Source organism: Narcine bancroftii, chromosome 2 (genome assembly GCF_036971445.1).
Source record: "Narcine bancroftii isolate sNarBan1 chromosome 2, sNarBan1.hap1, whole genome shotgun sequence".
Classification (NCBI taxonomy): Eukaryota; Metazoa; Chordata; class Chondrichthyes; order Torpediniformes; family Narcinidae; genus Narcine; species Narcine bancroftii.
Genome location: NC_091470.1, coordinates 236,420,769 through 236,446,586, shown reverse-complemented (window position 1 = coordinate 236,446,586; position 25,818 = coordinate 236,420,769). Strand labels below are relative to the sequence as shown.

Sequence of the window (25,818 nt, the reverse complement as noted above, 5' to 3'; positions counted from 1 at the left end):
GGAAATCAGGCCCAGATCTCACCTTCCCCCATATCTACAGTATTGGCATTTTTTTTGGAAAGGAGTCATTAGCTGGAAAGGATATGAAACTTGGTGCACATAACATGGCTTTCACGTACGTGGATTCACAGCTGGTCCACATCTGGCCTGCATGAAGATTAATCTTTTATGGCTAATTTCTGTCCAGGTTGTTCAGCTGTTATCCCACAAGCAACTATTATTATACAAGTGACCCTAGAGCCAACATAATTTAAATGAAGGGAAAGAATTAACAGATGACGTTTAGGCCGATCTTCACCATAAGTGATCCCATTGAGAAAGGCCCCAACAACACAAGAGCACAATAGCATCTGCTCGATGTGCCTTGCCTGTCACCTGGTCTGTACAGAAGTGTGCTCCAGGAATATTGAGTATCCAGAAGCCATGAGTGCAAAGGTGGCAATAGTTGTCCCCAGTGATGTCTTGTTGAGAGTTCATTTCTTAGAACCCTTGCCTTGCTGCCATTCTTTGCTTGCTTATTTCTTATGAATAGCCAATGACAGCCTGAAAAGGACCCATATTTCCCCACAGCTCAACCTTTTCAATTCAGGTTTATTTATCTGATCACTATCTATCCGTAGCATCCTGAAAATAGATGCGGTGATCTGTAAAATGTTACATATATACTGTGTAATCTCCATATAGAGTCATGTTGATGCACAGCATGGTAACAGGTACTTTGGCCAGGCTCAACCATGCTGACCAAGTTGCCGATCTGACCTGGTCCTATTTATTTCTCTTTGGCCTATACCATCTGAATATTTCATGATCATGTACCTGTCCAGGTGTCTTTTAAATGTTGCAATTATATCCACCTCAACAGCTTCCTCTGCAGCTTGTTCGATATGGACACCATCCACTGTGTGAAAAAGTTACTGCTCAGAACCCTTTTAAATCTTTTTCCACTCTCTTGAAATCCTATCCCCTTAGTTTTCATATCTCCTACCCTGTAGATAGACTATGACTATTCCCCTTATCAGTTCCCCTCAGGATTTTATAGACCTCGACAAGGGTTAATCCTCAGCCTCCTCCAGGTCCAGGGAGAAAAGTCCCAGCCTTTCTGCATCCTTTCCAGCTTAATGACATTCTTCATTTTGCAAGGTGACCAGAACTGCACACACTACTCCAACTTTCAAACTTCTCATCAACATTGCTGTTTGCCACTTCTTGTAACCTCTTTGAAACCAATAATTTATTTTTTATCCAATAATTTCTCTTTCATTCCTTCCTTCTCGCTTTTGCAATCCTGTCCACTTTCACAAATAAGACTTCAGTACTGGCAATGATTTCCTTTTGTGTTTAAAAACTAAACACCTATTAAGTAATTTTAACCCAACCTGAGTGTACAGAATGATGTCCGAATCTAAAATGCAACAAATCTGGACTCAAATCTGAGTTCTCCTTGATTCTTGTTCAGGTGCCTTTCCGTTTGGCGTGGGCAATCATGTCTCTCCATCCTTCATGATCTCAGACCCTGTTGTTGCCTCCCCTGTTTCTAACCATGATGTTAATCCACCTATCATTTCATTCTCTGTCTGCCCCTACTTCTTTTTTCTTCCAGCTTTCCAGTTGGAACAAAATGTTCCAATGTATCTCTTTGTATGATGTGACCATAGAATTTTGATTGCTGTTTTCTAATTCTTTTAAGTAATGTACGTTTTGGTTTCATTCTTTGTAGAAGTTCTTCCTTTCTTATCCTGTCCATATATGATATGCATAGCATACTTCAGAGAAACAACATCTCTGCTGCATTAATTCTTTTTTTCCTTTCTATTTGTGATGGTCCATGACTCGCGGCCAAACATCAATATAGAAAGAATGTAGCAGCTGAGAGTTCTAAGGCAGATGTCAATTGTTCGTTAGGATGTTTCTCTTTTCTATAAATGCTATTCTTGCTTTTATGTCTATTTCACATTTACCATCAGATGTTACCCATGATCAAAGGTACTTGAAGTTGTGAACTTGTTTCAGGATTTTATTTCCCAATATGATCCTACAATTTGGAGTATCAGGTTTCTTTGATTCTATCCTTTCTTCCGTTTTCTTTTTATTTAAAGTTAGGCCAAGTCTTTTGCTCTCTATGTTGATAGTAGATACTAATTTCCATCTGCCTTTAATTGTAATTGATATAAGATGTTGGGCAGATAAATAATTTGTTCAGTGGAGGTAGGAAGGTTACTTAGGTACAAGGACTGCCTAAAGAAATCTCTTGGTGCCTGCCACATTGACCACTGCCAGTGGGCTGATATCGCCTCAAACCGTGCATCTTGGCGCCTCACAGTTCGGCGGGCAGCAACCTCCTTTGAAGAAGACCACAGAGCCCACCTCACTGACAAAAGACAAAGGAGGAAAAACCCAACACCCAACCCCAACCAACCAATTTTCCCCTGCAGCCGCTGCAACCGTGTCAGCCTGTCCCGCATCGGACTTGTCAGCCACAAACGAGCCTGCAGCTGACGTGGACATTTACCCCCTCCATAAATCTTCGTCCGCGAAGCCAAGCCAAAGAAAGATACTATTGACTTCCTGCCCTCAATGGAGCAATGATTTTAGTTTTCATTGAGAAAACCTGGTAGCTGAAACAAGAGCAAAATGTCTGAATCTAGCTCAGTATGTGTAAAATATTGCCTGTGACCAGAAAGAACAGGGGCATTCTTTTACCTCCTTTAAGATTGCTTTGTAAAAAAAAACCTGCCACCTATCTAAACTTCTGCCCTCATTGTGAACAGTTTGTTCCACACCCTCTCATCTGTACCTCAATCAGCAAGTGCCTCACCGTCAATTAAGAATCCCTACTGTTCACCATCAGACTATTCAATCATTTATAACCTATTTCATCAGTTTTACGTTGAGATTTCAACATAGAATCAGGAATGCCACTGGAGCTTTCCATTTCTCCCTCTCCCTTTCTCCCTCTCTCTCTTTCTCCTCCCTCTCTCTCTCTCTGAGCTTTATCCTTCAAAACGGGTCATTTACCTGTCCAAAGATCTACATCCACTTCCCAAATTTGCTGAATTGTACTCCCCCATTTTTCACTGACTCTACCTCCACTTGGCATCTTTTCTCCAATCTGATATTTCTTTCAGGCTGTTGCATTCTAAACAGCGGATCACCTGCCTGTATGATGAAATTTGGGCTCTTTGTAAGTACAAGCAATTCTTCTCAGACCTGTATATTTCAGAACTGCAGGATTTTTAGGAAACCTATTCTTCTGGCTTTACATATACCATAGCAGACGCCACAGTATGCTCTTAGCCTTCTTGACGTGGTCAGAATTTCTGTCGCATAGAATTTGAAATTGCAAGTTTAGATTAAAATGCCACCGTTTTTCTAATTCCTCCCACAGGAGATCTCATAAGATTCCATTGTTCGCCAGGATTCACATTAATTGGTAAAGAGATTCTTACCTGTCGACTTGGAGAACGTTTACAAATGGATGCTGCTCCTCCATCTTGTGAAGGTTGGTGCTCAACTTTTCTTTACATTGGAGAAGGGCTCAGACCCAAAATGTCAGTTATAAATCATTACCTCCTATAGTCGCTGCAAGACCTCCATCATTTCTGGGGGTTATTACTGTTGGCATGGCTCATTGACTGGTTAGTAATGCTGAGGAAAACTCAGTAGCTCCCTGAATCTTGTTAGTGGGTCACCAGGGATCTCCTGGAAAACAAAGGAAAATGTCTTCAAGGTTCTTTGACTCGATCATGAGCAGTAATTCAGGCATAGTGATGCCCTGGGGATTTTTAGTGGTCTCAGCAGAACTCATTTTCTGATGGAATTTTCCACTTGGCTCAGGAATTTATTCCTTTTATACTCCCTGGATTCATGAACTTGTCGGGTGTGATTGGGAATGAGGGTGTGGTCAGGTGGAAAAATTAGGGAAAATATCAGAAAACTATACCTGTCAATCATAAAGCAATGGAATTAAAAATGCAATTTACAGATGCAACAGGCTTCTCTTCCTCTTTATGTTCTTGTTCAGAGATCATTCAGAGATATTTTTCATTTTGCATCAGAATTTAGAGCATATAGTTCAGTGAGATCAAATGAACAAATAATTTCTTCAGTGTGAATACATGTCAGCTTTGGATTTTGTTGAACTGCATCACTCACTTCAAACACATTTTAAATTTAAATTTCAAACAGGCAGCAGAAGCTTTGTCATTAATTAAAATTTTGGGGTGTAATGTTAAAATAATTTTCTGTGTCTAACGAAGTGATGGTGTTTTCCTAACCAATTAACTCCCTGACTCCAGTAGCCAGAATTCAAACTGAAGGGCTAATCTGAAATTGATACCAGAATTTTGTAAGTTTGCAGAATGAATCTCACGAGTAAGAGAGATGCAGACTGCAGATCGTATGACCCCAAATAGCAGCTGAGATTTTAATTCCAATTCTTTATAAATGTTTGAACACCACCATATTATAGCAGATTTAGCAATCAGCGAAGGATTAGTATTTTCTCTCAACAAGCAGTCACATTAAAGATACTGAACTTGATGGTCAATAGTTGATCATTTTTGTCAGGTATAAGAGGTAAAACACAGAATCCTGTGGACACCGTGGTTGAAGCAAAAACACATAATGCTGGAGAGACTCAGCAGGTCAAACAGTGTCCTTTATGGAGCAATGACATGTAATGCGACTGATTGCACTCAAAGACAAGTGAGGAGAACAAACCTGCTTTTAATAGCTTACAATCAATGGCCAGTAGACACAATAGTCCTCAGGTGAATCTGAGGTAAGGTGGGAAAAACGAGGGTTTATATTTTGGTAGGTGAGAGTGGAGCCGAGGGTGGAGTCAACCATCTGAACAATATATAGACAGTGAATTCCAGTTCACTGCATTCACCCCTTCCTTCAGAATTGAGCCTGTGGGTGAAAAACAGAGACCATTCATTAAAAAAAAAAGTAATACTTTACAAATATTTACGTCTGTCAGGGGATCTGGTAATTCTGGTCAAGCACTGCAATACTGGAGGACTTTGGGCTTCCTGAACTTCCTGGATCCCCTGTGGTACAGGGTCAGTGGGTCTTGAGGGCTCCAGCTCAGGTCATGGGGTAGATTGGTCCACTTCCCAAGCAGTGTCCTCCGGGACCCTGAGTAGGGTACTCGGTAGTTCCTAGCACTCTTAAGTCATTGGACCCTCAGTTCTGGCCAGTGCCAGGACTCTGATCGAGACAGTGTCCTCTCTGCCATCAGGGTATGCCATGTAGGTATACGTGGGTTGGCGTGCAGCAGGTGCACCCTCTCAATCAGGGGTCTCCCTTGCTCCTCCTCACATGCTTCCTCAGCAGGACTGGCCCAGGCAAGGCAAGAGAGTAGTCCCAGATGTGAATTTCCTCTAGAATGTAAACATAAGCTCCTAAGGAGTTGTGTTGGTCACTGTGCAGAGGAGCGACCTTGTGGAGCAGAGCACATGGGTAGAACTTCTTGCCAGCATGAGTCTGGAAGGCCTTTGGACCAGAAAACCAATTTCACAGACTTCCATACAGTCACATTCTCTTTTTCAACTTGATGATCCCCCAGGAATTGTAGATAGTCGTCCTTCTAGAGGCAATGCTCCTTTCAAGCAGATACTGGCATAGCATTTTGCTTATAGATTATGAGCCCCATTCGCTATGGATATAGCAGGGATACCCGTAGAGGGTGAAAAAAGTGTGCAAGGCCCTGATGACCATGGTAATGGTCATGTCTGGGCAGTGCATAGTGAACGGAAAACATGAATACTCGTCAATAACGTTAAGAAAGTACACTTTTCTGTTGGTGGAAGAGAGGTGCACTTTTTCAGGGCGTTAGAAGTGCTGCTTGCACTCCGCACAGACCTGGAAAGACCTGGTCATTTCCCTGATGTTCTCAGTGAAGTAGGGCAGGTTATGTGTCTTGACAAAATGAGCCATGCGGGTGATGCCTGGGTAGCAAAACTGATCATGCAGTGACCGCAACTGGCCAGTGTGCGCAGAGGCACAGCTTCCTCTTGACAGGGCATCTGGAGGTTCATTGAGAATACCTGGCCCGTACGCTATGTCGTAATTATAGGTGGAGCATTTGATCCTCCATCTGGCGATCTTATCATTGTTTATTTTGCCCCTTTTTGCATATTAAACCTAAATGCCATTGATCACTGATCATTGACCAGTGTAAATTTTCTACCAGCTAGGTAATGCCTCCAGTGCCTGATGGCCTCTACAATGGCTTGAGCCTCTTTCTCCACTGATGGGTTCTGAAGCTCCTGGCCTTGTAGGGTGCAGGAATAAAGGCAACCGGCCTGCCTGCCTGGTTAAGGGTAGTGACCGGAGCTATGTTAGAGGCATCGCCTTCCACCTGGAAGGGTTCATTTTCATCCACCGCATGCATGGTGGCCTTAGTGATATATCTTCGAACATAGTCTAAAGCCAACTGGGCTTCGACTGACAATGGGAAAGAGGTAGACTTTAAGAGGAGGCAAATCTTGTACGCTTAGCGAGGGATCCACTGGGCATTTCAGGAGAAGAGGCCCAGGCACCTCCTTAAGGCTTTCATGGTGCTCGATATCTGGAGGTCTATCAGTGGGTGCATTTGATCGGGGCCAGGGCCAATGACACCATTCGCCTCCATATGGCCCAGGATCATCAGATTTTCTTGTCCACAATACATACTTACTTAAGTTATGCATGAGGTTCAGGGCCTTGACCATGTGGAGAAGCCTCTGGAGGTTGGTGTCATGGTCTTCCAGAGAGTGACCACAAATGGTGATGTTGTTGAGATATGGGAAGGAGGCCTTCAACTCGTACTCGTCAACCATTTTGTCCATCTGTCTCTGGAAGACCAAAACCCCTTTGGTAATACCAAAAGGGACCCTCTGGAACTGATAGAGCCACCTGTCTGCCTCAAATGCTGTGTAGGGGCAGTTCTCGGAATGGATAGGTAACTAATGGGATGCAGCTTTCAGGTTTATTTCATTTACCATGTCCAAAGTTCGTGGGGGGGGGGGGATAGCGTCCAAGAGTGTGAAATTATTAATTGTTTGGCTATAGTCAATCACTAGCCTGGACTTTTCTTCCCCTTTCACGGCGACCACCTGGGGCATCCATGGGCTGTTGCTTGGTTCAATGATGTTGTCTTTGAGCAGTGGCTGTGTCTTGGCTCTGATAAATTCCGAATCCCCCACACCATATCGCCTGCTCTTTGTAGCTATTGGTTTGTACTTGGGAGTCAGGTTTGGAAACAGTGAGGTGGATCAGTAGATGAATTCTTCCGGGGCCTCAGGAGACAGAGGGTCAATCTGGAGCATACCTGACTTCAACAGGGTTTCCATCCCCTTTCAAAGTTAAGCTATTAAAATTGTAATGTGATTGATTGCACTCAGAGACAAGTGAGGAGTACAAACGCATTTAATAGCTTTCAATCAATGACCGGTTGACACAATAGTCATCAGGTGAATCTGAGGTAAGATGGGAAAATCAGGGTTTATATTGGGATAGGTGAGGGTCGAGCCAGCCATCTGAACAATACATAGACAGTGAATTCCAGTTCACTGCAAGGCAGAGATACATAACTGATGTTTTGGGCTTGAGCCCTTCATCATTGTATGAGAAAATGCTGGTGAGCGTCAGAATAAAAGAGTGGGAGGGGAAAGGGGGTGGAAAGACAGGAGATGATAGGTGGAGAAGGGAGGGAGGGGACAGCAGTACTGTGGAGAGGTGGGGTTGGAAAGGCAGAGCTGTGTGGGTTAAAGAACTGGAAAGGCAGGAAATGGGGGAGGGGGGGGAAGAAGAAACAAGCAGATTTAATGAAAAAGCAGTGAAGTCAATGTACATGCCATTTAGCTGGAGGTTTCCCAGATGGAAAATAAGGTGTCATTCCTCCAATCTGGGGGTGGTCAGGGTGGATAGTACACAAAGCCATGGACAGGCATGTGAGTGTGGGAGTGAAACCCAGAATTTGAGTGGTCCCAGTCTGAAACCATGAATCTGATGTAGAGAATACCACAAAAGATGCACCAGATATAGTAAATAAGTCCTCTGGATATACAGGTGAAATGTTGCTTAACATGGAAGGCCTGTTTGGGGCCCTGAACTGTGGTATTTTGCATCCAATTGCAGCACTGCTTCTGAAAGTAGAGTAAAATGTGCAGCCATTTCCATGTTACATGTTAAGGCCTTTGGTATTCCTATTTTATAAGACCCACAAAGTTCACTTTGTAGCCTGACAGAAATATCAGTAAGATATAAACCAATGGTTCTCAACCTTTTTCTTTCCACTCACATATCACTTTGAGTAATCCCTTTGCCAGCAGTGCTCTGTGAAGGATTACTTGAGGTGGCATGTGAATGGGGAAAAAAAGGTTGAGAACCACTGCTCTAGACCCAATTGTTACTGAAATATTTTGCTTGAGAAAAATTGTCATTGGCTCATTTCGTTTGGAATTATGAAACCGTGCACATAACGAGTCAATTAGGTATGATTAAAGCAGTGGTTTTCAAACTTTTTCTTTCCACCCACATCCCACCTAAAGCAATCCCTGACTAATCACAGAGCACTTATGGCATAGGGAATACTTAAAGTGGTATGTGAGTGTAAAGAAAAAGGTTGAGAACCACTGGGATAAACCAAATGTAGGCAAATAGGAATTGCCCAGAATACTCACATGGATGGGTTGGGATGAAAGATCTGTTCTGTCTTGAATGACTCCAAGGCTCCTGCACAAAGCATGAAAACTGCAAGGATTTAAATATCCTTTTTGTCATCTAATAGTACATGTAATATGACACAAAATTGCTTTCTGCCTGCATTAAGGCAGCAAGGACTTGCCATTAGTGTCGCCCAGCACCATTACAGTGGGAGAGAAAGTGAACCAAAAGAGAGTACTTCAGAGTCACGGAGTGAATATGGATTAGACTCCAGCCCTCCCAAAACGTCTGAGCTGCACAGATACCTGTTCAATCCACTGGCATCCTGAGATCCAGATCCAAACCTTCAATATGATCAGGAAGCCGTTAATATTTGAGGAGCTTTCCTTGCCCTCGGCACATTCTCATATCCTGGCTCCGATACTGGCTTCCAATGAGCCGGTCTCCAGCAGCCCACAGCCCGAACAAGTCTCTGCAACCTCATCGCCTACAGCCTGTGTGGGTCCCTCAGACATTGAGCCCCTTGCTGGTCCGCTGCTGTGGTCACAGTACTGTAGGATCATCCCCACTCCTTCGCCTTCTCAACAGGCTGCGGATGGATGGGGTGTTTTGCCTGATGTTTTTGCCCTCTGTGGCAGTTCTCTGCTACCCAGAGTCTGCAACCCCTTGTGGCCCCTGCCAAGCACAGGGGCCGCCATCTTGGGCACAGACCCGTAATTGCAGGATTTTAGTTTAAAAACACTGTCAGCTTCTCTCATAGCCATTTCAAGCCATATGGAGCTGCTGGCATTAGGACCAGCTTGTTGAACCCTTTGCTACATCTCTGCTCTCCACGGGTCCCTGCTCGCGGCAAGGCTGGCATTCGAGTAGCTCCAGTAATGCTGCTCCCATTTTTGCTCCTTCACCTTTAAAATTCCCTATATTTTACCATTTAATTTAAAGTTAGTATAAATTAAGATTTGTATCATACACTGATCACATTAACTCTCCTTCTTACTACGAACTCTCAGTCCATTTTCTCCTACACTTTTCCAAAGCTAAGAACCTGACACAATTTTTAATTAACGCATTACAACTTTGCAGAATCAAAACTGAGTTCAACAATTGCAGGTAAAAAGCATTTTCAGCATTTTATTCCAGATTTTCAGTGTTTCTTTTAGCTTTCTTTGCTAATTTCCAATCATCTGGGCTTTTGTTTTAACTTTGTGCATTTTATAACTCCATTTGTAATTTACCGGTAATTGCTCCAGTCTTCCACCATGCCACCCACTTTCCTCTTTATCTTTCATTGCTCTCTTTGAATTTTAAACCCTATTTGTTTATAATGGTTCTTGGATTTATTGATTGGGCATTGAGCTAAAACTTTGATCTGGTTTCCATGCATTTTCTTTTTTTATTTCAGAATCAGATCAGAATTTGTTGTCATGAGCAAGTCATGAAATTCGGTGTTTTATGGCAGCGTCATAGTCCAAACATTCATATATAACTATCTTACAATATTACTATAAATAAAATAAATAACAATAATACTGCATGAAAAGTGAGGCAATGTCTTTGGTTCATTGATCATTCAGGAATCTGATGGCAGCGGGGAAGAAGCTGTCCTTGTGCCGCTGTGTGCTTGTCTTTAGGCTCCTGTACTTTTTCCCCAATAGTAGCAGAGTGAAGAGGACATGATCTGGGTGGTGGGGTCTTTGAGGATAGAGGCTGCTTTTTTTTTAAGACACCACCTCATGTAGATGTCCTTGATGGTGTCTTCATTTCTACTGCATAAACATTAATTTGATTTTTATAAAGACTACTGATATGACAAGACTAATTTGCTTTCACCAAATGGGGGGAGGGGTGGCAGAAGGGGTTGTATAGCTAGAAAACAATTCATATCACAATTTTCTAGATTTGAAAGTTGGATCTTCTGTTTGTGCATGGAGAACTTGAAAAAAATGTTCATTTATTTACATTTTTCACATGAATTCTGTGAAAGCGAATTGCATTTTTAGTGGAAATTTAGCAATTGTGCAAGGGCAGATTTCCATTACATGAACAGTTATAATATAAGGGTCACCTGTATTGTGTCATTGTAGCTATTTTTAAGTTGGAGACCACCTATGTAGGTTCACAATTCCTGGGGAAAAACAAACCAGAGGTAACACTGTGTGGGTGGGTAGCCATCAGAAGTAATACTATTGATACTATTCTCCCTTTATTAACCTGAGGTCCAAGTGCAGGTACCTACAGTAAATTACATTCACATACAGTAATTACATAAGCTGGAGGCTTCACTCCTGCTGGTGTCCTTTTGCCAATTCCGAAAAACTAATTTCAGTCATATATGTTCTTCTCCATCAATGCCATGAATTCCTCATTTAGAAATTGCTGTAGAATTTGCATAGTGAGTGCTTTAAAGTTCCTCACCTTAACGAAGCAGAATAATAAATTGTCTACTTGCCTTCCCAATAAATGAAATGTTCAATCAAAATCAATAGAAATGCTATCTTTCTTACCAGCACATTAACAATCTAATAATTTTATCCTTGAGGCATATTGTGTTGTTCAGATTCTCATTTTCCTTATTCATGTGGGTAAATTTGCTTGATTTCCATATGGTGCTTAAAAGTAATTGCTTTCTATTCCTGCTTTATTTTCAGTGCTATGTCCTGTCAATGAAGTGCGGACTGATTCAACTGGGGTTATATTGAGCCCAGGATACCCAGACAGCTATCCTAACTTCCAGACTTGTGCTTGGAGCATTATTGTGGAAAAGGGTTACAACATTACCTTGTTCTTTGAGTTTTTCCAAACGGAGAAAGAATTTGATGAGCTGGAGGTTTTTGATGGTAAATTGAAATTGTTCTTTATGATTCTTTTTATCGTGACTTAACTTCTTGTTCCTATTTTGCCTCAGGCATCAGGATGATATTAGTGTCTTTAGTAGAATCATGACCAGAATGAAGATGTAACTTTAAACATTAGGTAGTTTACCATATCCTGAACTTCTCTGCCAACAACCACCTTGTCAATAAGTATGTATTTGAATTTTAGCATTGATCCATATTGTGAAGTACCCTCAGATGGTTTTTTTCTTTACTGTAATTAAGACAGCAAATATTGGGGGGGGGGGGAGGGGGGGAAATCTCAGCAGATAAGGTGATAGGATTAATATTTCAGCCTGATGATGTTTAGTCAGAATTCCATTATTTTATCTTGCTTGTGGAAAAGTAGTTCACCCATTCCTATTAATCAATATTAAATTTTCTCTAGAACAATTGCTTTAATTTTCTGAATAAACAGAAATTTTATTAAATATTCTTTTCAGTTGTGTCAGGAAAATTCTGGATCCATAATCAGCAGATGTTTTGGCTAGCGATGGCTTCAGTTCAAGAAAGCCATACCTGCAATTGAAAATTACTCATTTAGATAAAAGATTGAAATTTATAGGATGTTCAGGGAAGTTAATTGCAAATTATTTCCCATACCTCATGCAAGTTTCCAGGTTGATGATGTAGTCTTTTCAATTTAGATTTGTTTGAAGTTTTTAAAGTTATGGCAGGTCAGTCCTTTTGAGTAAAGGATTTGAAAAATGGAAAAGAACATAAAGAAAATTCATTTATTTGCAACTACGTGTTCTTCACCACATTTTCACTAGGATTGGTCATCATCTAAACTCTCAACTCACTGGGCTGAATCCTGCTGAGAATTAGCTGGCAGCTCCATGGGGAATCAGCGGCTCCTATCATTCTGCTGTGGTCTTCCATCGTACACTTCATTTGAATTGCCCTGCTGACTTTATGATGACAAGTTTGGCTGGGTTTTGCATTTTTCTTTGTTTCTCTGTTTAAAATGTTTCGATCCATTTATTTTTTTTTTAAATATTTTAGTAATTTTTAATTTGTTCAAGATTCAAGGTTTATTGTCATGTAATAGTATAGAACATGTGATATTACAGGCAATTGTCTCTGCCTGCCATAAGACAGCCAAAGAGTCGCCATTAGGGTCACCCGGTCCTCTTTACAGTACAAGAGAAAGAGAAGTAAAATAAAATCCCTTCAGAGTAATTGAGTGTCCATGGGTCATTTCCACGAAGGATGTTTTCCCTGTTTCTGGTGCGCTGCTCTGGTCCATTACTCCCCGGAGTCTGCAATCCCTCGTGGCTACTGCTGAGCACAGGCGCCGCCACCATCTTAGTTCAAAAATAACCAGCTCCTTTAACAGGCCAATTAATGATTGTATGGAGCTACTGGCATTCGGGCCAAGTGTGTCCCTTCTCTGCTCCCCGCTCTCCCAGGTCCACATCATCGACAGTGCTGCCATTTAGTTTGTAGTCAAATTCGGGGATCCAGCAGATTAACTTCCCAACAACTTGTGATTTTGTTTGTTGAAAATTGTCCAGTAATTGTGTAAATAATATAGTCCTTATCATCTAACCTTCCCTCATGGTTATAGTTTATGCCCCCTTTCTCACGATAGTGTTCCATTTCAATAAAATCCCTGATACTGGGACCAATTTCAACTGATATTAAATTTTTATTTGAGACAATTAAGAAATTGATATTCATTCAGTGGTTAATGGCCACCAGCATAGCACTGGTAGGAGGGCTTCACATTGCACCATCAGGAGGTCTGGTCGCTGGAAACAACCTAACTGCTTAGACATTAGTTTCAGAACAAGAGCCTTAATGTAAATGGTAGATTGAACAGGTTAGTGCAGCTGTAGAGTTAGTTTGAGGGAAGAGCATATTCTGTGGGTTAGATTTCACTGCCTGAGCACAAAAATATCCAGGCATGAAGTCCAATGTTCAATATATCCTTGAATAGATTCTGCATTCCACTGTCAACCTATATTTTGATGAAAGTAATTAAACATTTCACTGGCCGCAGCTGAATAATGAAAGGGATGTATGAAGTGTCAATATTTGGACTTAATGGTGTACAGTTTCTTTAGAAGCTATGGTTGAGAATGAGTGTCAAAAATAGCTAAATGAATATTTCATCTTCTGCTGAAATTCATTAGTGTATCCACACATTAATTTTCTAGTGAGCCTTCACAATCTGCTTACAGTATATTTTAATCTCTCCTTGTACTTTCAAAAGAATAAACAAATGAGTTGTATTAATGCAATCTATTATTGACTTAACACTAAAAAATAAGCAGGTAGCTTTGAGTAATAATATTTAAAGTTCCTAAAATTGCATTAAAAACCAATCTAGACTCATTTTATAGTTTCATCTGAGGCATCAATTTGTTTTTGGTAAATGAATCAGTTCGTAAATTGATATTATTTTAAAAATGTAGCTAGCAGTATTTTTACATGAGAGGAGGAGACTTCACTAACTGGCGCAATTAGCAAAATCATACAGTTTTGATGTTCATTCTAAGGATGTGACCACCTTGTTTTGCTGAACTAAACTGTTTATTGTCCTATCAAGGGTTCAAAGGCTTTTATTTAATTGTCATGTAACATGTAACATACATGATGTACTTCAAATTTTGTCTGCCATAAGGCAAACAGAGCATTGCTAGGATTCCCTAATAATAGGAGAATCCCTTCAGAAACACTGCTCTAAGACACAGTGAAATTATTTGTTTTACATGCTACCCAAGCAAGTCAGCCTGTATGTGGTACAGCAGATAGTGTAAGAATAAAAACAAAAGTACATGGTAAAGTGTCTCATTAGATAAAAGGTACATGGCACAGTGATAAAGAGAAAATAAAAGTAGATAACAGAGGGAAAGAAGTAGCTCCTGGATTTGCAAGCTTTTGTATTTTCTGCCTTATGGGAGGGGGGAGAAGAGTGTGTGACTGGGATGACATATGTCCTTTCTGGACAGGGCGCTACAGCCCAAGGGGTTCACCCTCCCCCACGTGGACTTGTCACTGGCATCAGGAAAAACCAGAGGAGGCAATTCATCATGGCATCCAAATGTGACACTTAAGTTCCAGTCTTTCTCCTTGACCTAGTTTATCTGGAAATCACCTCTCGTCCATTCTATTTGCCAAGGGAGTTCACCATCATCATCCGGCTCGCTATATGCATTCTGCCCCAGGCTAACATCAGGCAGGCACTGGAGGGCTGAGCACTGTGATTACTAGCCATGAGACAGGACATCCTGGTACCTTCCCGATCATTGTTGGGGCATCAACCAGGCCAACGTGAAGAGGACTCGAACAAACTATCACCAACGTGTTACCTGTGAAACCAGACAAGTCATCATGCTTGACCACCACAACATGACCATGAACAACGCCACTTTGGCAAGTCTGGTCACCTGGCTGTACTTCTAAACTCAACGTGAAAGTAGAGAATGAGGACTTCAGCACCAGTAGTGAAGAGGGTGAAAGTATGATTGAGGGAGGCAGAGGAGCACCTGCAGGACTGCTTTGCATCAGTGACTGGACCATATTCAAGGACACATCCTCAAGCTTGAATGAATATGCCATGGATGACACTGAATTATTAAACATTGAAAAAGAAATAACCTGATTATTATATAATGGAGTTAAAATTGATAATTTATCTTTTGATCCCAAAACCCTATTTTTTTAATCCAGATCTTTAACAAATGTTTCAATACCGGCATATTATATTCCTGCAACAAATTGAAGTTCCAACGAAATTTAAATTCATGTACCTTGACCTCAGAAATACACACCATTTCCATCTTAGCCCAGCTGGAGGTTGATCTAGATCCATCAACTTGCTAATAAACTTCAACTGGCCTGCCTCATAATAATTTTGAAAATGTGGTAACTGAAGTCCAACTAATGCATATTTCCATGTAAGTTTATACAATGCCACTTGAGCTAATTTACCTTTTCGTAAAAACTCCCGCACTCCCTTATTTAAATCCTGAAAATACCCTTTGAAAGTAAACAAGGTATTGACTGAAATAAATATTTAATTCGAGGGAAAATATTCATTTTAACACAATTGACCCTACCAATTAAAGTTAATGGAAGATCTTTCCACTTTATCAAATCTGCTTTAATCCATTTTAATATAGGCACATAATTTAACTGATACAATGACTGATAATTAGCATCTAGAAACACACCTAAATTTTTTTTTTGTCCACCTTAATTTTGTAATAGTTTTAAATTCTGAATAATCTCCTAATGCAACTGGTAAAATTTCCATTTTATCTTAATTAACTTTATATCCTGACAATTCTCCAAATTTTGACAAACACTGTTGTAACTGCTTCAACGACCATTCTGGTTCCATCAAATATATCAATACATCATCTGCAAATAAATTAATCTTATATTCTTCATTCATAACCTTCATCCCTCTAATTTCATAATTTTGTCTAATAGTCTGAACTAATGGTTCAATAGCCAACACAAATAAGGCTGGTGACAATGGACAGCCCTGCCGAGTTGAGTGAGTCAACCTAAATGGTAAAGAAATCTGACCATTTGTCACCACCCTAGCATTTGGGTTCGTATATAAAGCATTAACCCAACCAATAAAAAAGGGCCGAATTTAAACTTTTCTAACACCTTAAATAAAAAATCCCACTCAACCCTATCAAAAGCCTTTTCTGCATCTAGTGCAACCACAATAGGATGGTTAGGCTGCTTCTGGTATGCATTGAGTAAAGTAATTAATCAAAGAATATTATCTGATGCATTTCTGTTCTTAATTAAATCTGCTTGATCAGTATGTATCAACTTAGGTAAGTATGTAGCAAGTCTATTAGCTAATACTTGGGCTATAATTTTATAATCTACATTTAATAAAGAAATAGGTCTATACAAGGACACTTTTAATGTATCTCTAACTTTTATTTTGAAAAACAGTTATTAAAGCACTTGAACAAGATTCCGGCAACTTCTGTACTTTCGTAACTTATTTTAACACATCTCCAAATACATTAGATAAATCATCATAAAAAAATTTATAAAATTCCACAGGAAATCCATCATCCCCTGGGGACTTTCCATTTGGCATTTCCTGTATAGCTTCCTTGATTACAAAATCTGTAAATGGAGATTCCAATATCTTTCTCATCTAATACCAGCAACTTTAAATTAGATAAATAAGATTCAATAGAACCATTATCCTGCTTCCCCTCAGAAGCATATAATTTTGATAGAATTAATAAAACTGATCATTAATTTTCTGAGGCTTATAGCTAATTATTGAATTATTTTTAATGGCATTAATAGTCCGAGATGCCTGTTCAGCTTTCAATTGCCAAGCAAGTACCTTGTGAGCTGTTTCTCCCTACTCATAATGATGTTGTTTAGATCAATTAATTAAATGCTCAAACTAATAAGTTTGTAAAGTATTATAGCGTAATTTCAATTTTGCTATGGCAGCTTTTTTGTTTTCAGTCACATTCTTCTGAAAATCTTTCTCTAACTCAGCAATCTGATTTTCCAACATTAAACTTTCTGCCATATATTGTTTCTTAACTTTCGTAGAATAACTAATAACCTGTCCCCTCAAAATTGCTTTTTCCAACATTAAACTTTCTGCCATATATTGTTTCTTAACTTTCGTAGAATAACTAATAACCTGTCCCCTCAAAATTACTACAAAATGACTATCCACAGAATTAATATTCTCAGTCAAAAATAAAGAGATGTGCTCTTTAACAAAAGTAACATTTTTCAGTAACATTGCATTAAACCTCCATCTATACGACAAACATACCACTTCTGAACTTTCACAGGAAAAAAGAAATAATGAATGGTCTGATAGGACTCTATTTTATATTTAGCTTGCTGTGCTCTACCCTGTAGGTGTGCTGATACAAAAAAAATCAAACCTAGGAAATGAATCATGTCGTAATGAATAAAAAGAAAAATCTTTCTCTGTAGGATTAACCTTTCTTCAAATATCTACCAGATTTAAATATTTCATCAACGCATTGATTTGTATTACCATTTTTGATTTCCTTATACTCTTCGGGTTTCTGTCCAATAGAGGTTCCAAAACATAATTAAAATCTCCCCCAACTAAAATATTTTAATTAGCTTGAGTTAACAATAAAAAAGCTTCTGAAATAAACTGCTCATCATCTATATTAGACGCATAAAGATTAAGCAAAGTCCTTCAGCAAACATTTTACAGTTCACCCGTAAAACTCTACCTACATTTCCCTCTGAAGATTCCAATTCAAATGGTAAAATTTTATGAATCAACTTGCCACCCCTCTTGCCTTAGAATTAAAAGAAGAAAACACATGTCCAACCCAATCTCTTTTCAATTTCAAATGTTCCTTTTCAGTCACATGTGTCTCTTTTAAAAGGGCAATATAAATTTTCATTTTTTTATTATAAGCCAATACCCTCTTTTGCTTAATTGGATTATTTAATTCCTGAACATTAAAAGTTGCAAAATTCAAATTAGACATTTTTACTAACTACTAATATATTTACACACTATAAAATAACGCTCCCCTTTATAATTCTTCAAAAACAAAAAAAAAACCCACTCCTCAATAAACAAAAAAAAATTAAAAAAAAACCCCAAAATAAAAATAAAACACCCAAAGGAAGTAACACCCTAAATATCTGGGTGTGGTAAGCCCACTGGTGGTAGATGACAGTCAAAGCTTTCAGTGTCATCCACCCCCCACCCCAGCCAGATACATATTCATTATGTAATTAAGAACAATCAAATAAAATAAAATTAAATTAAAAAAAATAAATAGTAAATATAGGCTCCAACCGTGCATCTTGGCACCTCACAGTTCGGCGGGCAGCAACTTCCTTTGAAGAAGACCACAGAGCCCACCTCACTGACAAAAGACAAAGGAGGAAAAACCCAGCACCCAACCCCAACCAACCAATTTTCCCTTGCAACCACTGCAACTGTGCCTGCCTGTCCCGCATCGGACTTTTCAGTCACCAACAAGCCTGCAGCAGACGTGGACATACCCCTCCATAAATCTTCGTCCGTGAAGCCAAGCCAAAGAAGAAAGAACATAGTAAATATATTCAACGCAATGATTCCAAGCCCAATGATTGTTGCGGATCTTCAATGTCAACAAGACTTTGTGTTAGCTCTTCCTTCCTTCCATTCTTTCCATTCTTACCATTCTTTCCATACCCATTCCCATTCCCATTTCCATTTCCATTTACCCTGCTCTTAGGAGACAATGGTGAAGACTGCCCATTTCTTTGGAATTCTGGCAATAAATTAGCAAAAATCTTCAAAATTGCAGGATAACGAAAAGCAAACTTATAGCCCTTTCGCCATAAGGCATCTTTAGCCAAATTAAATTCCCGTTGACTTCTAATAACCTCTTGACTCAAATCAGCATTAAAAAAACACTTTTATTTTGAACCATCAATGGGGATTGACTCTGCCGCACTTTCTGTACCCCCATTCGTATTAATTTTTGTTTTCACCTCCATAAATCCTTGGGTCATTTGAGTTGACATTTGTTTTGACATATTGTCCATTTGGGAAACAATCCCTTCCAAAACAATGAACACTGAGTCCAATCCAGATACCATAGCCACTTTTTGAGGTCTACCTTCTTTAACTGCAGGCTCTTTCTCCTGGGCAAATTCCAATAAGGTAAGTTTCTCTTCTCCTTCAGTCACCATACGTCGCTTAACTGTGCAGCTGCGGGTTTGGACACCGGATGCCATAGCCCACACTTTCTCCAAAAAGTTTCGGACCCAGGATGCCCCACGCATCCCTGGCAAAACCACCGGACGTGCTCTTGATTTTGTGCAGATGCTTGTGGAACTTCACAATAAGTTTGTTACAATAATAAACTATGCACTTAACTGAAATTGTTCTTCGTATTAAAGAATGGGAGTTACATTTCAACATGTGAATCAGAACCAACCAAGTTCCAAATGCTGCAAGTATCAAATTTCTCACATCATATTGGAAGAGACAAAAACATATGTACAAGCATAGGTGGTTTAAATTTCCATCTGTAACTTTTTAATTTTGAATGGAGGCTTCCCTGAAAGTAAAGGGCAAGTGTGTTTAAGCATCTTATTGATGAACATCTGTGATCAACACAGTTGGAAGTCCCAATCCAAATTATCAGCAATACATTAATCTCCGGGAGTTTATTTGAAGACCCAATCTGGATACATTGTCACTTTGATTCAGTGAAACATTTAATCCAAAAATAGAACTGTGATGGAAACAGGATAGCCAAGTAATAATGAATTCCTCCACAATTTATTTTCCTCTATCTCCACATCTTGTAACCATGGCAAAAAAAATTTAAAATGCTAATGTATTGCAAGAAAAAGAGTGAGCTTCTGCAGAGAAAGAAGCCAAGCCCTGGTTTCAAATCAAGTTTATTTTTATCTGATCCTAAAAATTAAAATGTAGCGAGACCTTCAATTAAGTTGAACAAAATCTGGTAATAAAATATTAGCTCCTGTCAACATTCTTTTATTTGTCCTTGCATCCATCAGGCTTTACTTATTTGTAATTTTGTACTTGTGTTCAGTCAATTGACACCAGGGTCAGTTTTTCCCATCTTTTTGCCAATTTTAGCTCTTCCCTTATTTGCCACTTATTGGTCTAAGATCCTCTTATACTTTTTTTGTTTGTTTCAGCTTCTGCAATGTATACTTTGTATACTCAGAGTACACTGGAGTAATTTATCCTTGGTAAACAGAGTTAAATGCAGATGACAATACAAGTTGTGTGTTCAATTTTTCTTTGCAAATTTGGTTTCATTGAAATCAATAGGATTGATTGGTGAACAGTATCGCCTGCAGCAAAAAAAATCTTTATGCATTTCATATTTGTGATCAGTTTCTGCCTTTAATGTGGCCTTTCTTTTTGAAGTTGCAATTGAAATGTAACGTGAATTTTCTGCCTCTTTTAAGATGTATATTATTTGCAGATATTTTTATTTGTAGTGTGGTTAGACATAACCAAAATTTCCTTTGCTTCAATCAAATAAAATGTCACAAATAGAATTTGGAAAATACAAAAGGAAACATGACACAGGAAGTCAAGACCTTAGACAAAAATATAAAAGGAGCAATATAGAAGAACAAAATATCCTCAGATTGAGGATCGAGTTTAGCAAGTTGAAGCAGATGTTTATAGTGACAAAAGACCAATAACCCTGAAGGGAAATCCACTAATTGCACTGTTATCTGAAAACTGCAATGTGAGCTTGAAAGTGAATTATAAAATATCATAATAAATCTCAACAGACATTTTCTGCAAACCCACCAACTCCTGCCGCTACCTTGATAAAACCTCCTTACGTCGTGTCCCCTGTAAGGATTCCTTCCATTTCTTTCTCGCAGTTCCTCCATCTCTGTTGCACCTGCTCACAGGATGAGGTCTTCCATGCGACATCCAAGATGTCTTCCTTCTTCAAATAACACGGTTCTATCTCTGCCAACTGAGCCCTCACCTGCATATTCTCCATTACACAAATATCAGCCATGGCCCCCTCCACCTCTATGGACGATAAAGACAGGATTCCCCTCATCCTCAAATACTACCCCATTAGCCTCCATAGCCAACATATCATCCTCTACCATTTCCACCACTTGTTATGTGATTCCACCACCAGGCACATCCTGCCCTCTCCTAAACTCTCCATCTTCTACAGGGATCTCTTTATATGTAATTTGCTTATTTACTCTTCTTTTTACACCAGTTAGCCCTTAGCACCTAAGCTTGTGACCGCAGGAAGTGCTGCACTTGTGCTCACTTCTCCCATCTCACCACCACTCAGGAGCCCAAACAGTCTTTCCAAGTGAAGCAATTTCAATGCAAGATGTAATGTAGGAAAGGCAGATGAGCTTAGAGAATGGTTTGGCATATGGAATTATATTATTATGGCCATTTGTGAAACTTGGATGCAGGAGGGGCAGGACTGGCAGCTCAATGTTCCTGGCTTCCATTGTTTCAGATGTAATAGAACAGTGGGGTTGATAGGGGAAGAGTGGCATTGCTCGTTAGGGAAAATATCACAGCTATGCTCAGGCAGGAGATATCAGAAAGCTAGTCTACTAAGGCTGTATGGGTGGAGCTGCGGAACAGGAAAGGAGTGACATCACCCATGGGGTTGTATTAGAGACCAGTAGTCAATGAGAATTGGAGGAGGAAATCTCTAGAAAGATTGCAGACAGCTACAGGAAACTTAGGGTTGTGACAGTAGAAGATTTTAATTTTCCACATATTAACTAGGACTTCCATACTGTGAAAGGGCTGGATAGTTGGGAGTTTGTCAAGTGTGTTCAGGAAAGCTTTCTAAATCAATATATAGAGCTATCAATGAGGCAGTGTGCCATACTGGATCTCTTATCAGGGAACAAGACAGGACTGGTGACAAAAGTATGTGTAGGGGAACATTTTGGGTCCAGTGATCATAATGCCATTAGTTTCAGGTTAATTGTGAAGAAGGGAAGGTCTGGGCCTCAGATTGAGATTCTAAATTGGAGAAAGGCCACTTTTGAGGAACTGAGAAAGGATCTAGAATGCGTGTATTGGGATGTTGTTTTCTAGCAAGGATATGTAAGGCCTTCAAAGCTGAAATTTTGAGAGTACAGAGTTAGTATGTTCCTGTCAGGGTAAAAGGCATGATAAACAGGCAAAGAGAATCCTGTTTTTCGAGATATAATTGGGTTTGGAGAAAGAGAAAGGTGTATAGCAGGTATAGGCAAAACAGAGCAAATGAGGTACTTGAGGAGTATAAAAAATGCAAAAAAAACCTCAAGAATGAAATCAGGGAGTGTAAAAGAAGATATGAAGTTGCTTTGGCAGACAATATGAAAGAAATTTCAAAGGGTTTCTCCAGGTATATTAAGAGTCCCTTACATTCCAGGAACAAAATTTGTTCGCTTGAAAATCAGAGTGGTCTCCAATGCAGGGAGCCAAAAGAGATGGGGGAGGTCTTAATTGAGATTTATACATCAGAATTCACTCAGGAAAAGGGCACAGAGTCAAGGGAAGTTAGGAAAACAAGCAGTGAGGTCATAGAACCAATACAGATTAAAGAGGAGGAGGTGCTTGCTGTCATAAAACAAATAAGGGTGCATAAATCCCAGAGCCTGACAAGTTATTCCCTCCGATCTTGAGGGAAGCTAGTGTAGAAATTGCAGGGGCTCTGGCAGAAAAAAAATTTAACATATTGTTAGTCATGGATGTGGTGTTGGAGGAGTGCAGGGTAGCTCATGTTGTTCCTTTGTTTAAAAAAAAGTTCCAAAAGTAACTCTGGAAATTATAGGCCTGACATCAGTAGTAGGTAAATTATTGCAAGGTGTTCTAAGAGAATGGATATACAATTATTTCAATAGCTATGAACTGATAAGGAAAAGTCAACATGGCTTTGTGCATGCTTAATCAATGTTAGAGAGTTTTTTGAGGTGGTTACCGGGAAGGTTGATGAAGGTAAGGCAGTGGATGTTGTCAACATGGACTTTTAGTAAGGCCTTTCACAAGCTTTTACAAGAGCAGTGGTGGATGATTGCTTCTCAGGCTGGAGGCTTGTGACTAGTGGTGTGCCTGAGGGATCAGAGGTGGGACTATTGTTGCTTGTCATCTACATCAATGATCTGGTTGATAATATGGATCCGCAATTTGCAGGTGACACTAAGAATAGAGGTATTGTGGGGAGTAACAAAGGTTTTCAAAGCTTGCAGAGGGATCTAGACTAGCTGGAAAAAAATGGGCTGAAAAATGGCAGCTGGAATTTAATGCAGACAAATGTGAGGTGATTCATTTTCAAAGGACAAACCAAGAAAGGACATACGTGGTAAACAGTAGGGCACTGAGGAGTGTGGTAGAACAGAGGGATCTAAGAATGCCGATACTTAATTTAATGAAAGTGACGACACAGGTGAATATGGTGTAAAGATAGCTTTTGGCATATTGGCCTTTATAAATCAAAGTACTGAGAATAGGGGTTGTATAAGTCATTGGTGAGGCCAAATTGGAAATATTGTGTGCAGTTTTGGGCACCTTAATACAGGAAAGATATCAATGAGATCGAAAGAGTGCAGAGAAGATATACTAGGATGTTGCTCAGACTTCAGAAACTGAGTTACAGGGAAAGGTTAAGCAGATTAGGTCTTTATTTCCTGGAGTGTAGATGAATGAGGGGAGATTTGATAGAGGTATTTAAAATTATGAGAGGGATAGACAGAGTCAATGTAAATAGGATTTTTCCACTGAGGGTAGGTGAGATACAAACAAGAGGACTTGGGTGAAGAGTGAAAGGGGAAAAGTTTAGGGGGATCATGAGGGGGAACTTCTTCACACAGAGAGTGGTGGGAGTGTGGAACGAGCTGCCAGCTGAAGCGATGAACATGGGCTCAATTTTAACATTTACTAATAATTTGGACAATGGCATGGATGGGAGAGGTATGGAGGGCTATGGGGTCGGTGCAGGTCAGTGGGAACAGGCAAAAAAAAAAGATTTGGCTCAGACTAGGCATGTTTCTGTGTTGCAATGTTCTATGGTTCTGCATTTTGGAAGGACAAACCAAGAAAAGACATACATGGTAAAATGCCAGGCAGTGAGGAATGTGGTTAACAGATGGATCTGTGAATGCAGGTACATAATTCCCTGAATGAGGCATCACAGGTAGATAGGGTTGTAATGAGAGATTTTGAATACTGGCCTTCATAAATCAAAGTCTTGAGTATAGGAGTTGGTATGTTATAGTAAAGTTGTGCAAGATATTGGTGAGACCAAATTTGGAGTACCTTGACTCAAGCCTGAAATGTCAGTTTTGCATTTTTATCTTTGCTATATAGAAGACACTATGGACCTGCTGAGTTTTTCCAGCATTGTGTTTTAACTTGGAGCCTTGTGTGCACTTTTGATCATGTAACAACAGGAAAGATGTCAAATGAGACTGAAAGAATGAAGAAAATTTAAGAGGATTTTGCCCAGACTTCAGGAACTGAGATGCAGGGTAAAGGTGAAACAGGTTAGGACCTTTTTCCCTGGAGCATAGAATAAGGGGAGATATATAGCCACACCCTGACAAAAATTACCAATAGGTGGATTAATAAAATAAATTACATAAGGGGGCAGCGCCGACACCACATCCAGTGTTCTCTTTTTGTTTTTTTTTTCTTTCTTTCTCTTTTCTTTTTTGAAAGGAGGGTTGGAGAGGGAGGGGGAAACATCATATGTATGTCGATGTTGGAGGGTATCTGTATATTCTGAAGCAGTTTGAGTTGTTGTTTTCCTGTTTATTGATGGAAAACAAAAAATATTTTTTTTAAATAAATGAGGGGAGATTTGACAGAGACATTTAAAATTTTGAGGGATATAGACAGAGTACATACAGAAAAGTTTTTTCTTCCACTGAGGGTAGGTGATATACAAACCAGACATAGGTTAAAGGTAAAAATGAAAGTTTAGGGGGGAACTTCTTCACACAGGGAGTGGTGGGAGTGTGGAATGAACTGCCAGCTGAAGTGTGAATGCCGGCTGAATTTTAACATTTAAGAAGAATTTTGACAGGTACATATATAGGAGAAGTATGGAGGGCTATGGAATGGGTGCAGGTCAGGAAAATAGTTTGGTGCAGACTAGAAAGCCCGAAGGGCATGTTTCTTTGCTGTAATATTCTATGGTTAACTTGTAAATCCTTGAGTTAATTTACTGCATTTGGTGCTCCTCTTGTGGTCTCCTCTACATTGGAGAGACTGGGCACAGGCAGGGAGATCACTCCCTTCAACTTCTTAACTTTGCCTCAATAGCTGGGATCTCTCAGTGGCAACCCATTTCAATTCCCCGCTCCATTCCCATGCTTACATGTTTGTTCAAGGTCTTATGCACTGCCAGACGGAGACCACCTGCAAATTGGAGGAACACCACATATTCTCTCTGGGTACCCTCCAAGGAGATGGCATTAATATTGATTTCTCTGAATACCATTAGGCCCCCCTCTCCCATTTCTCCCTTTTTTCACTATCCCTATTTCTCCTTTCCTCTAGCTCTGTCTCATTCAGAGAGCAATCCCTCCCTCCCCCCAGTCATCATTCCTCTCTTCTCTTATCCATATCCAATTATCACCTTTTGTCTGTTGGCCTGTGTACCCCAACCCCCTGCCCTTTCTTCCCTTCTTCCCCACCTTTTAATTCAGGGGCCTGCCTTTTGCTCATACCGTAGAAGTCCAAATATCTGGACTGCTTGGCTTTCAGATTGCTCAGATTTTTTTGGATTCTTGGGCAGTACATCTGTGGTGCTTA

The 25,818-nt window shown here is 39.8% G+C and overlaps 1 protein-coding gene across 4 annotated transcripts in view; it reads left to right on the top strand.

The window, feature by feature from the left end:
- csmd3b (CUB and Sushi multiple domains 3b) overlaps nucleotides 1-25,818 on the top strand; it is a 927,060-nt gene that overhangs the window by 787,461 nt on the left and 113,781 nt on the right. For all 4 annotated transcript variants that reach the window (XM_069920534.1, XM_069920535.1, XM_069920537.1 and 1 more), the window contains 2 exons: nucleotides 3,386-3,499; nucleotides 11,301-11,489. In XM_069920534.1, the coding sequence (XP_069776635.1) occupies nucleotides 3,386-3,499; nucleotides 11,301-11,489 (303 nt within the window). The remainder of the gene's footprint in view (nucleotides 1-3,385; nucleotides 3,500-11,300; nucleotides 11,490-25,818) is intronic.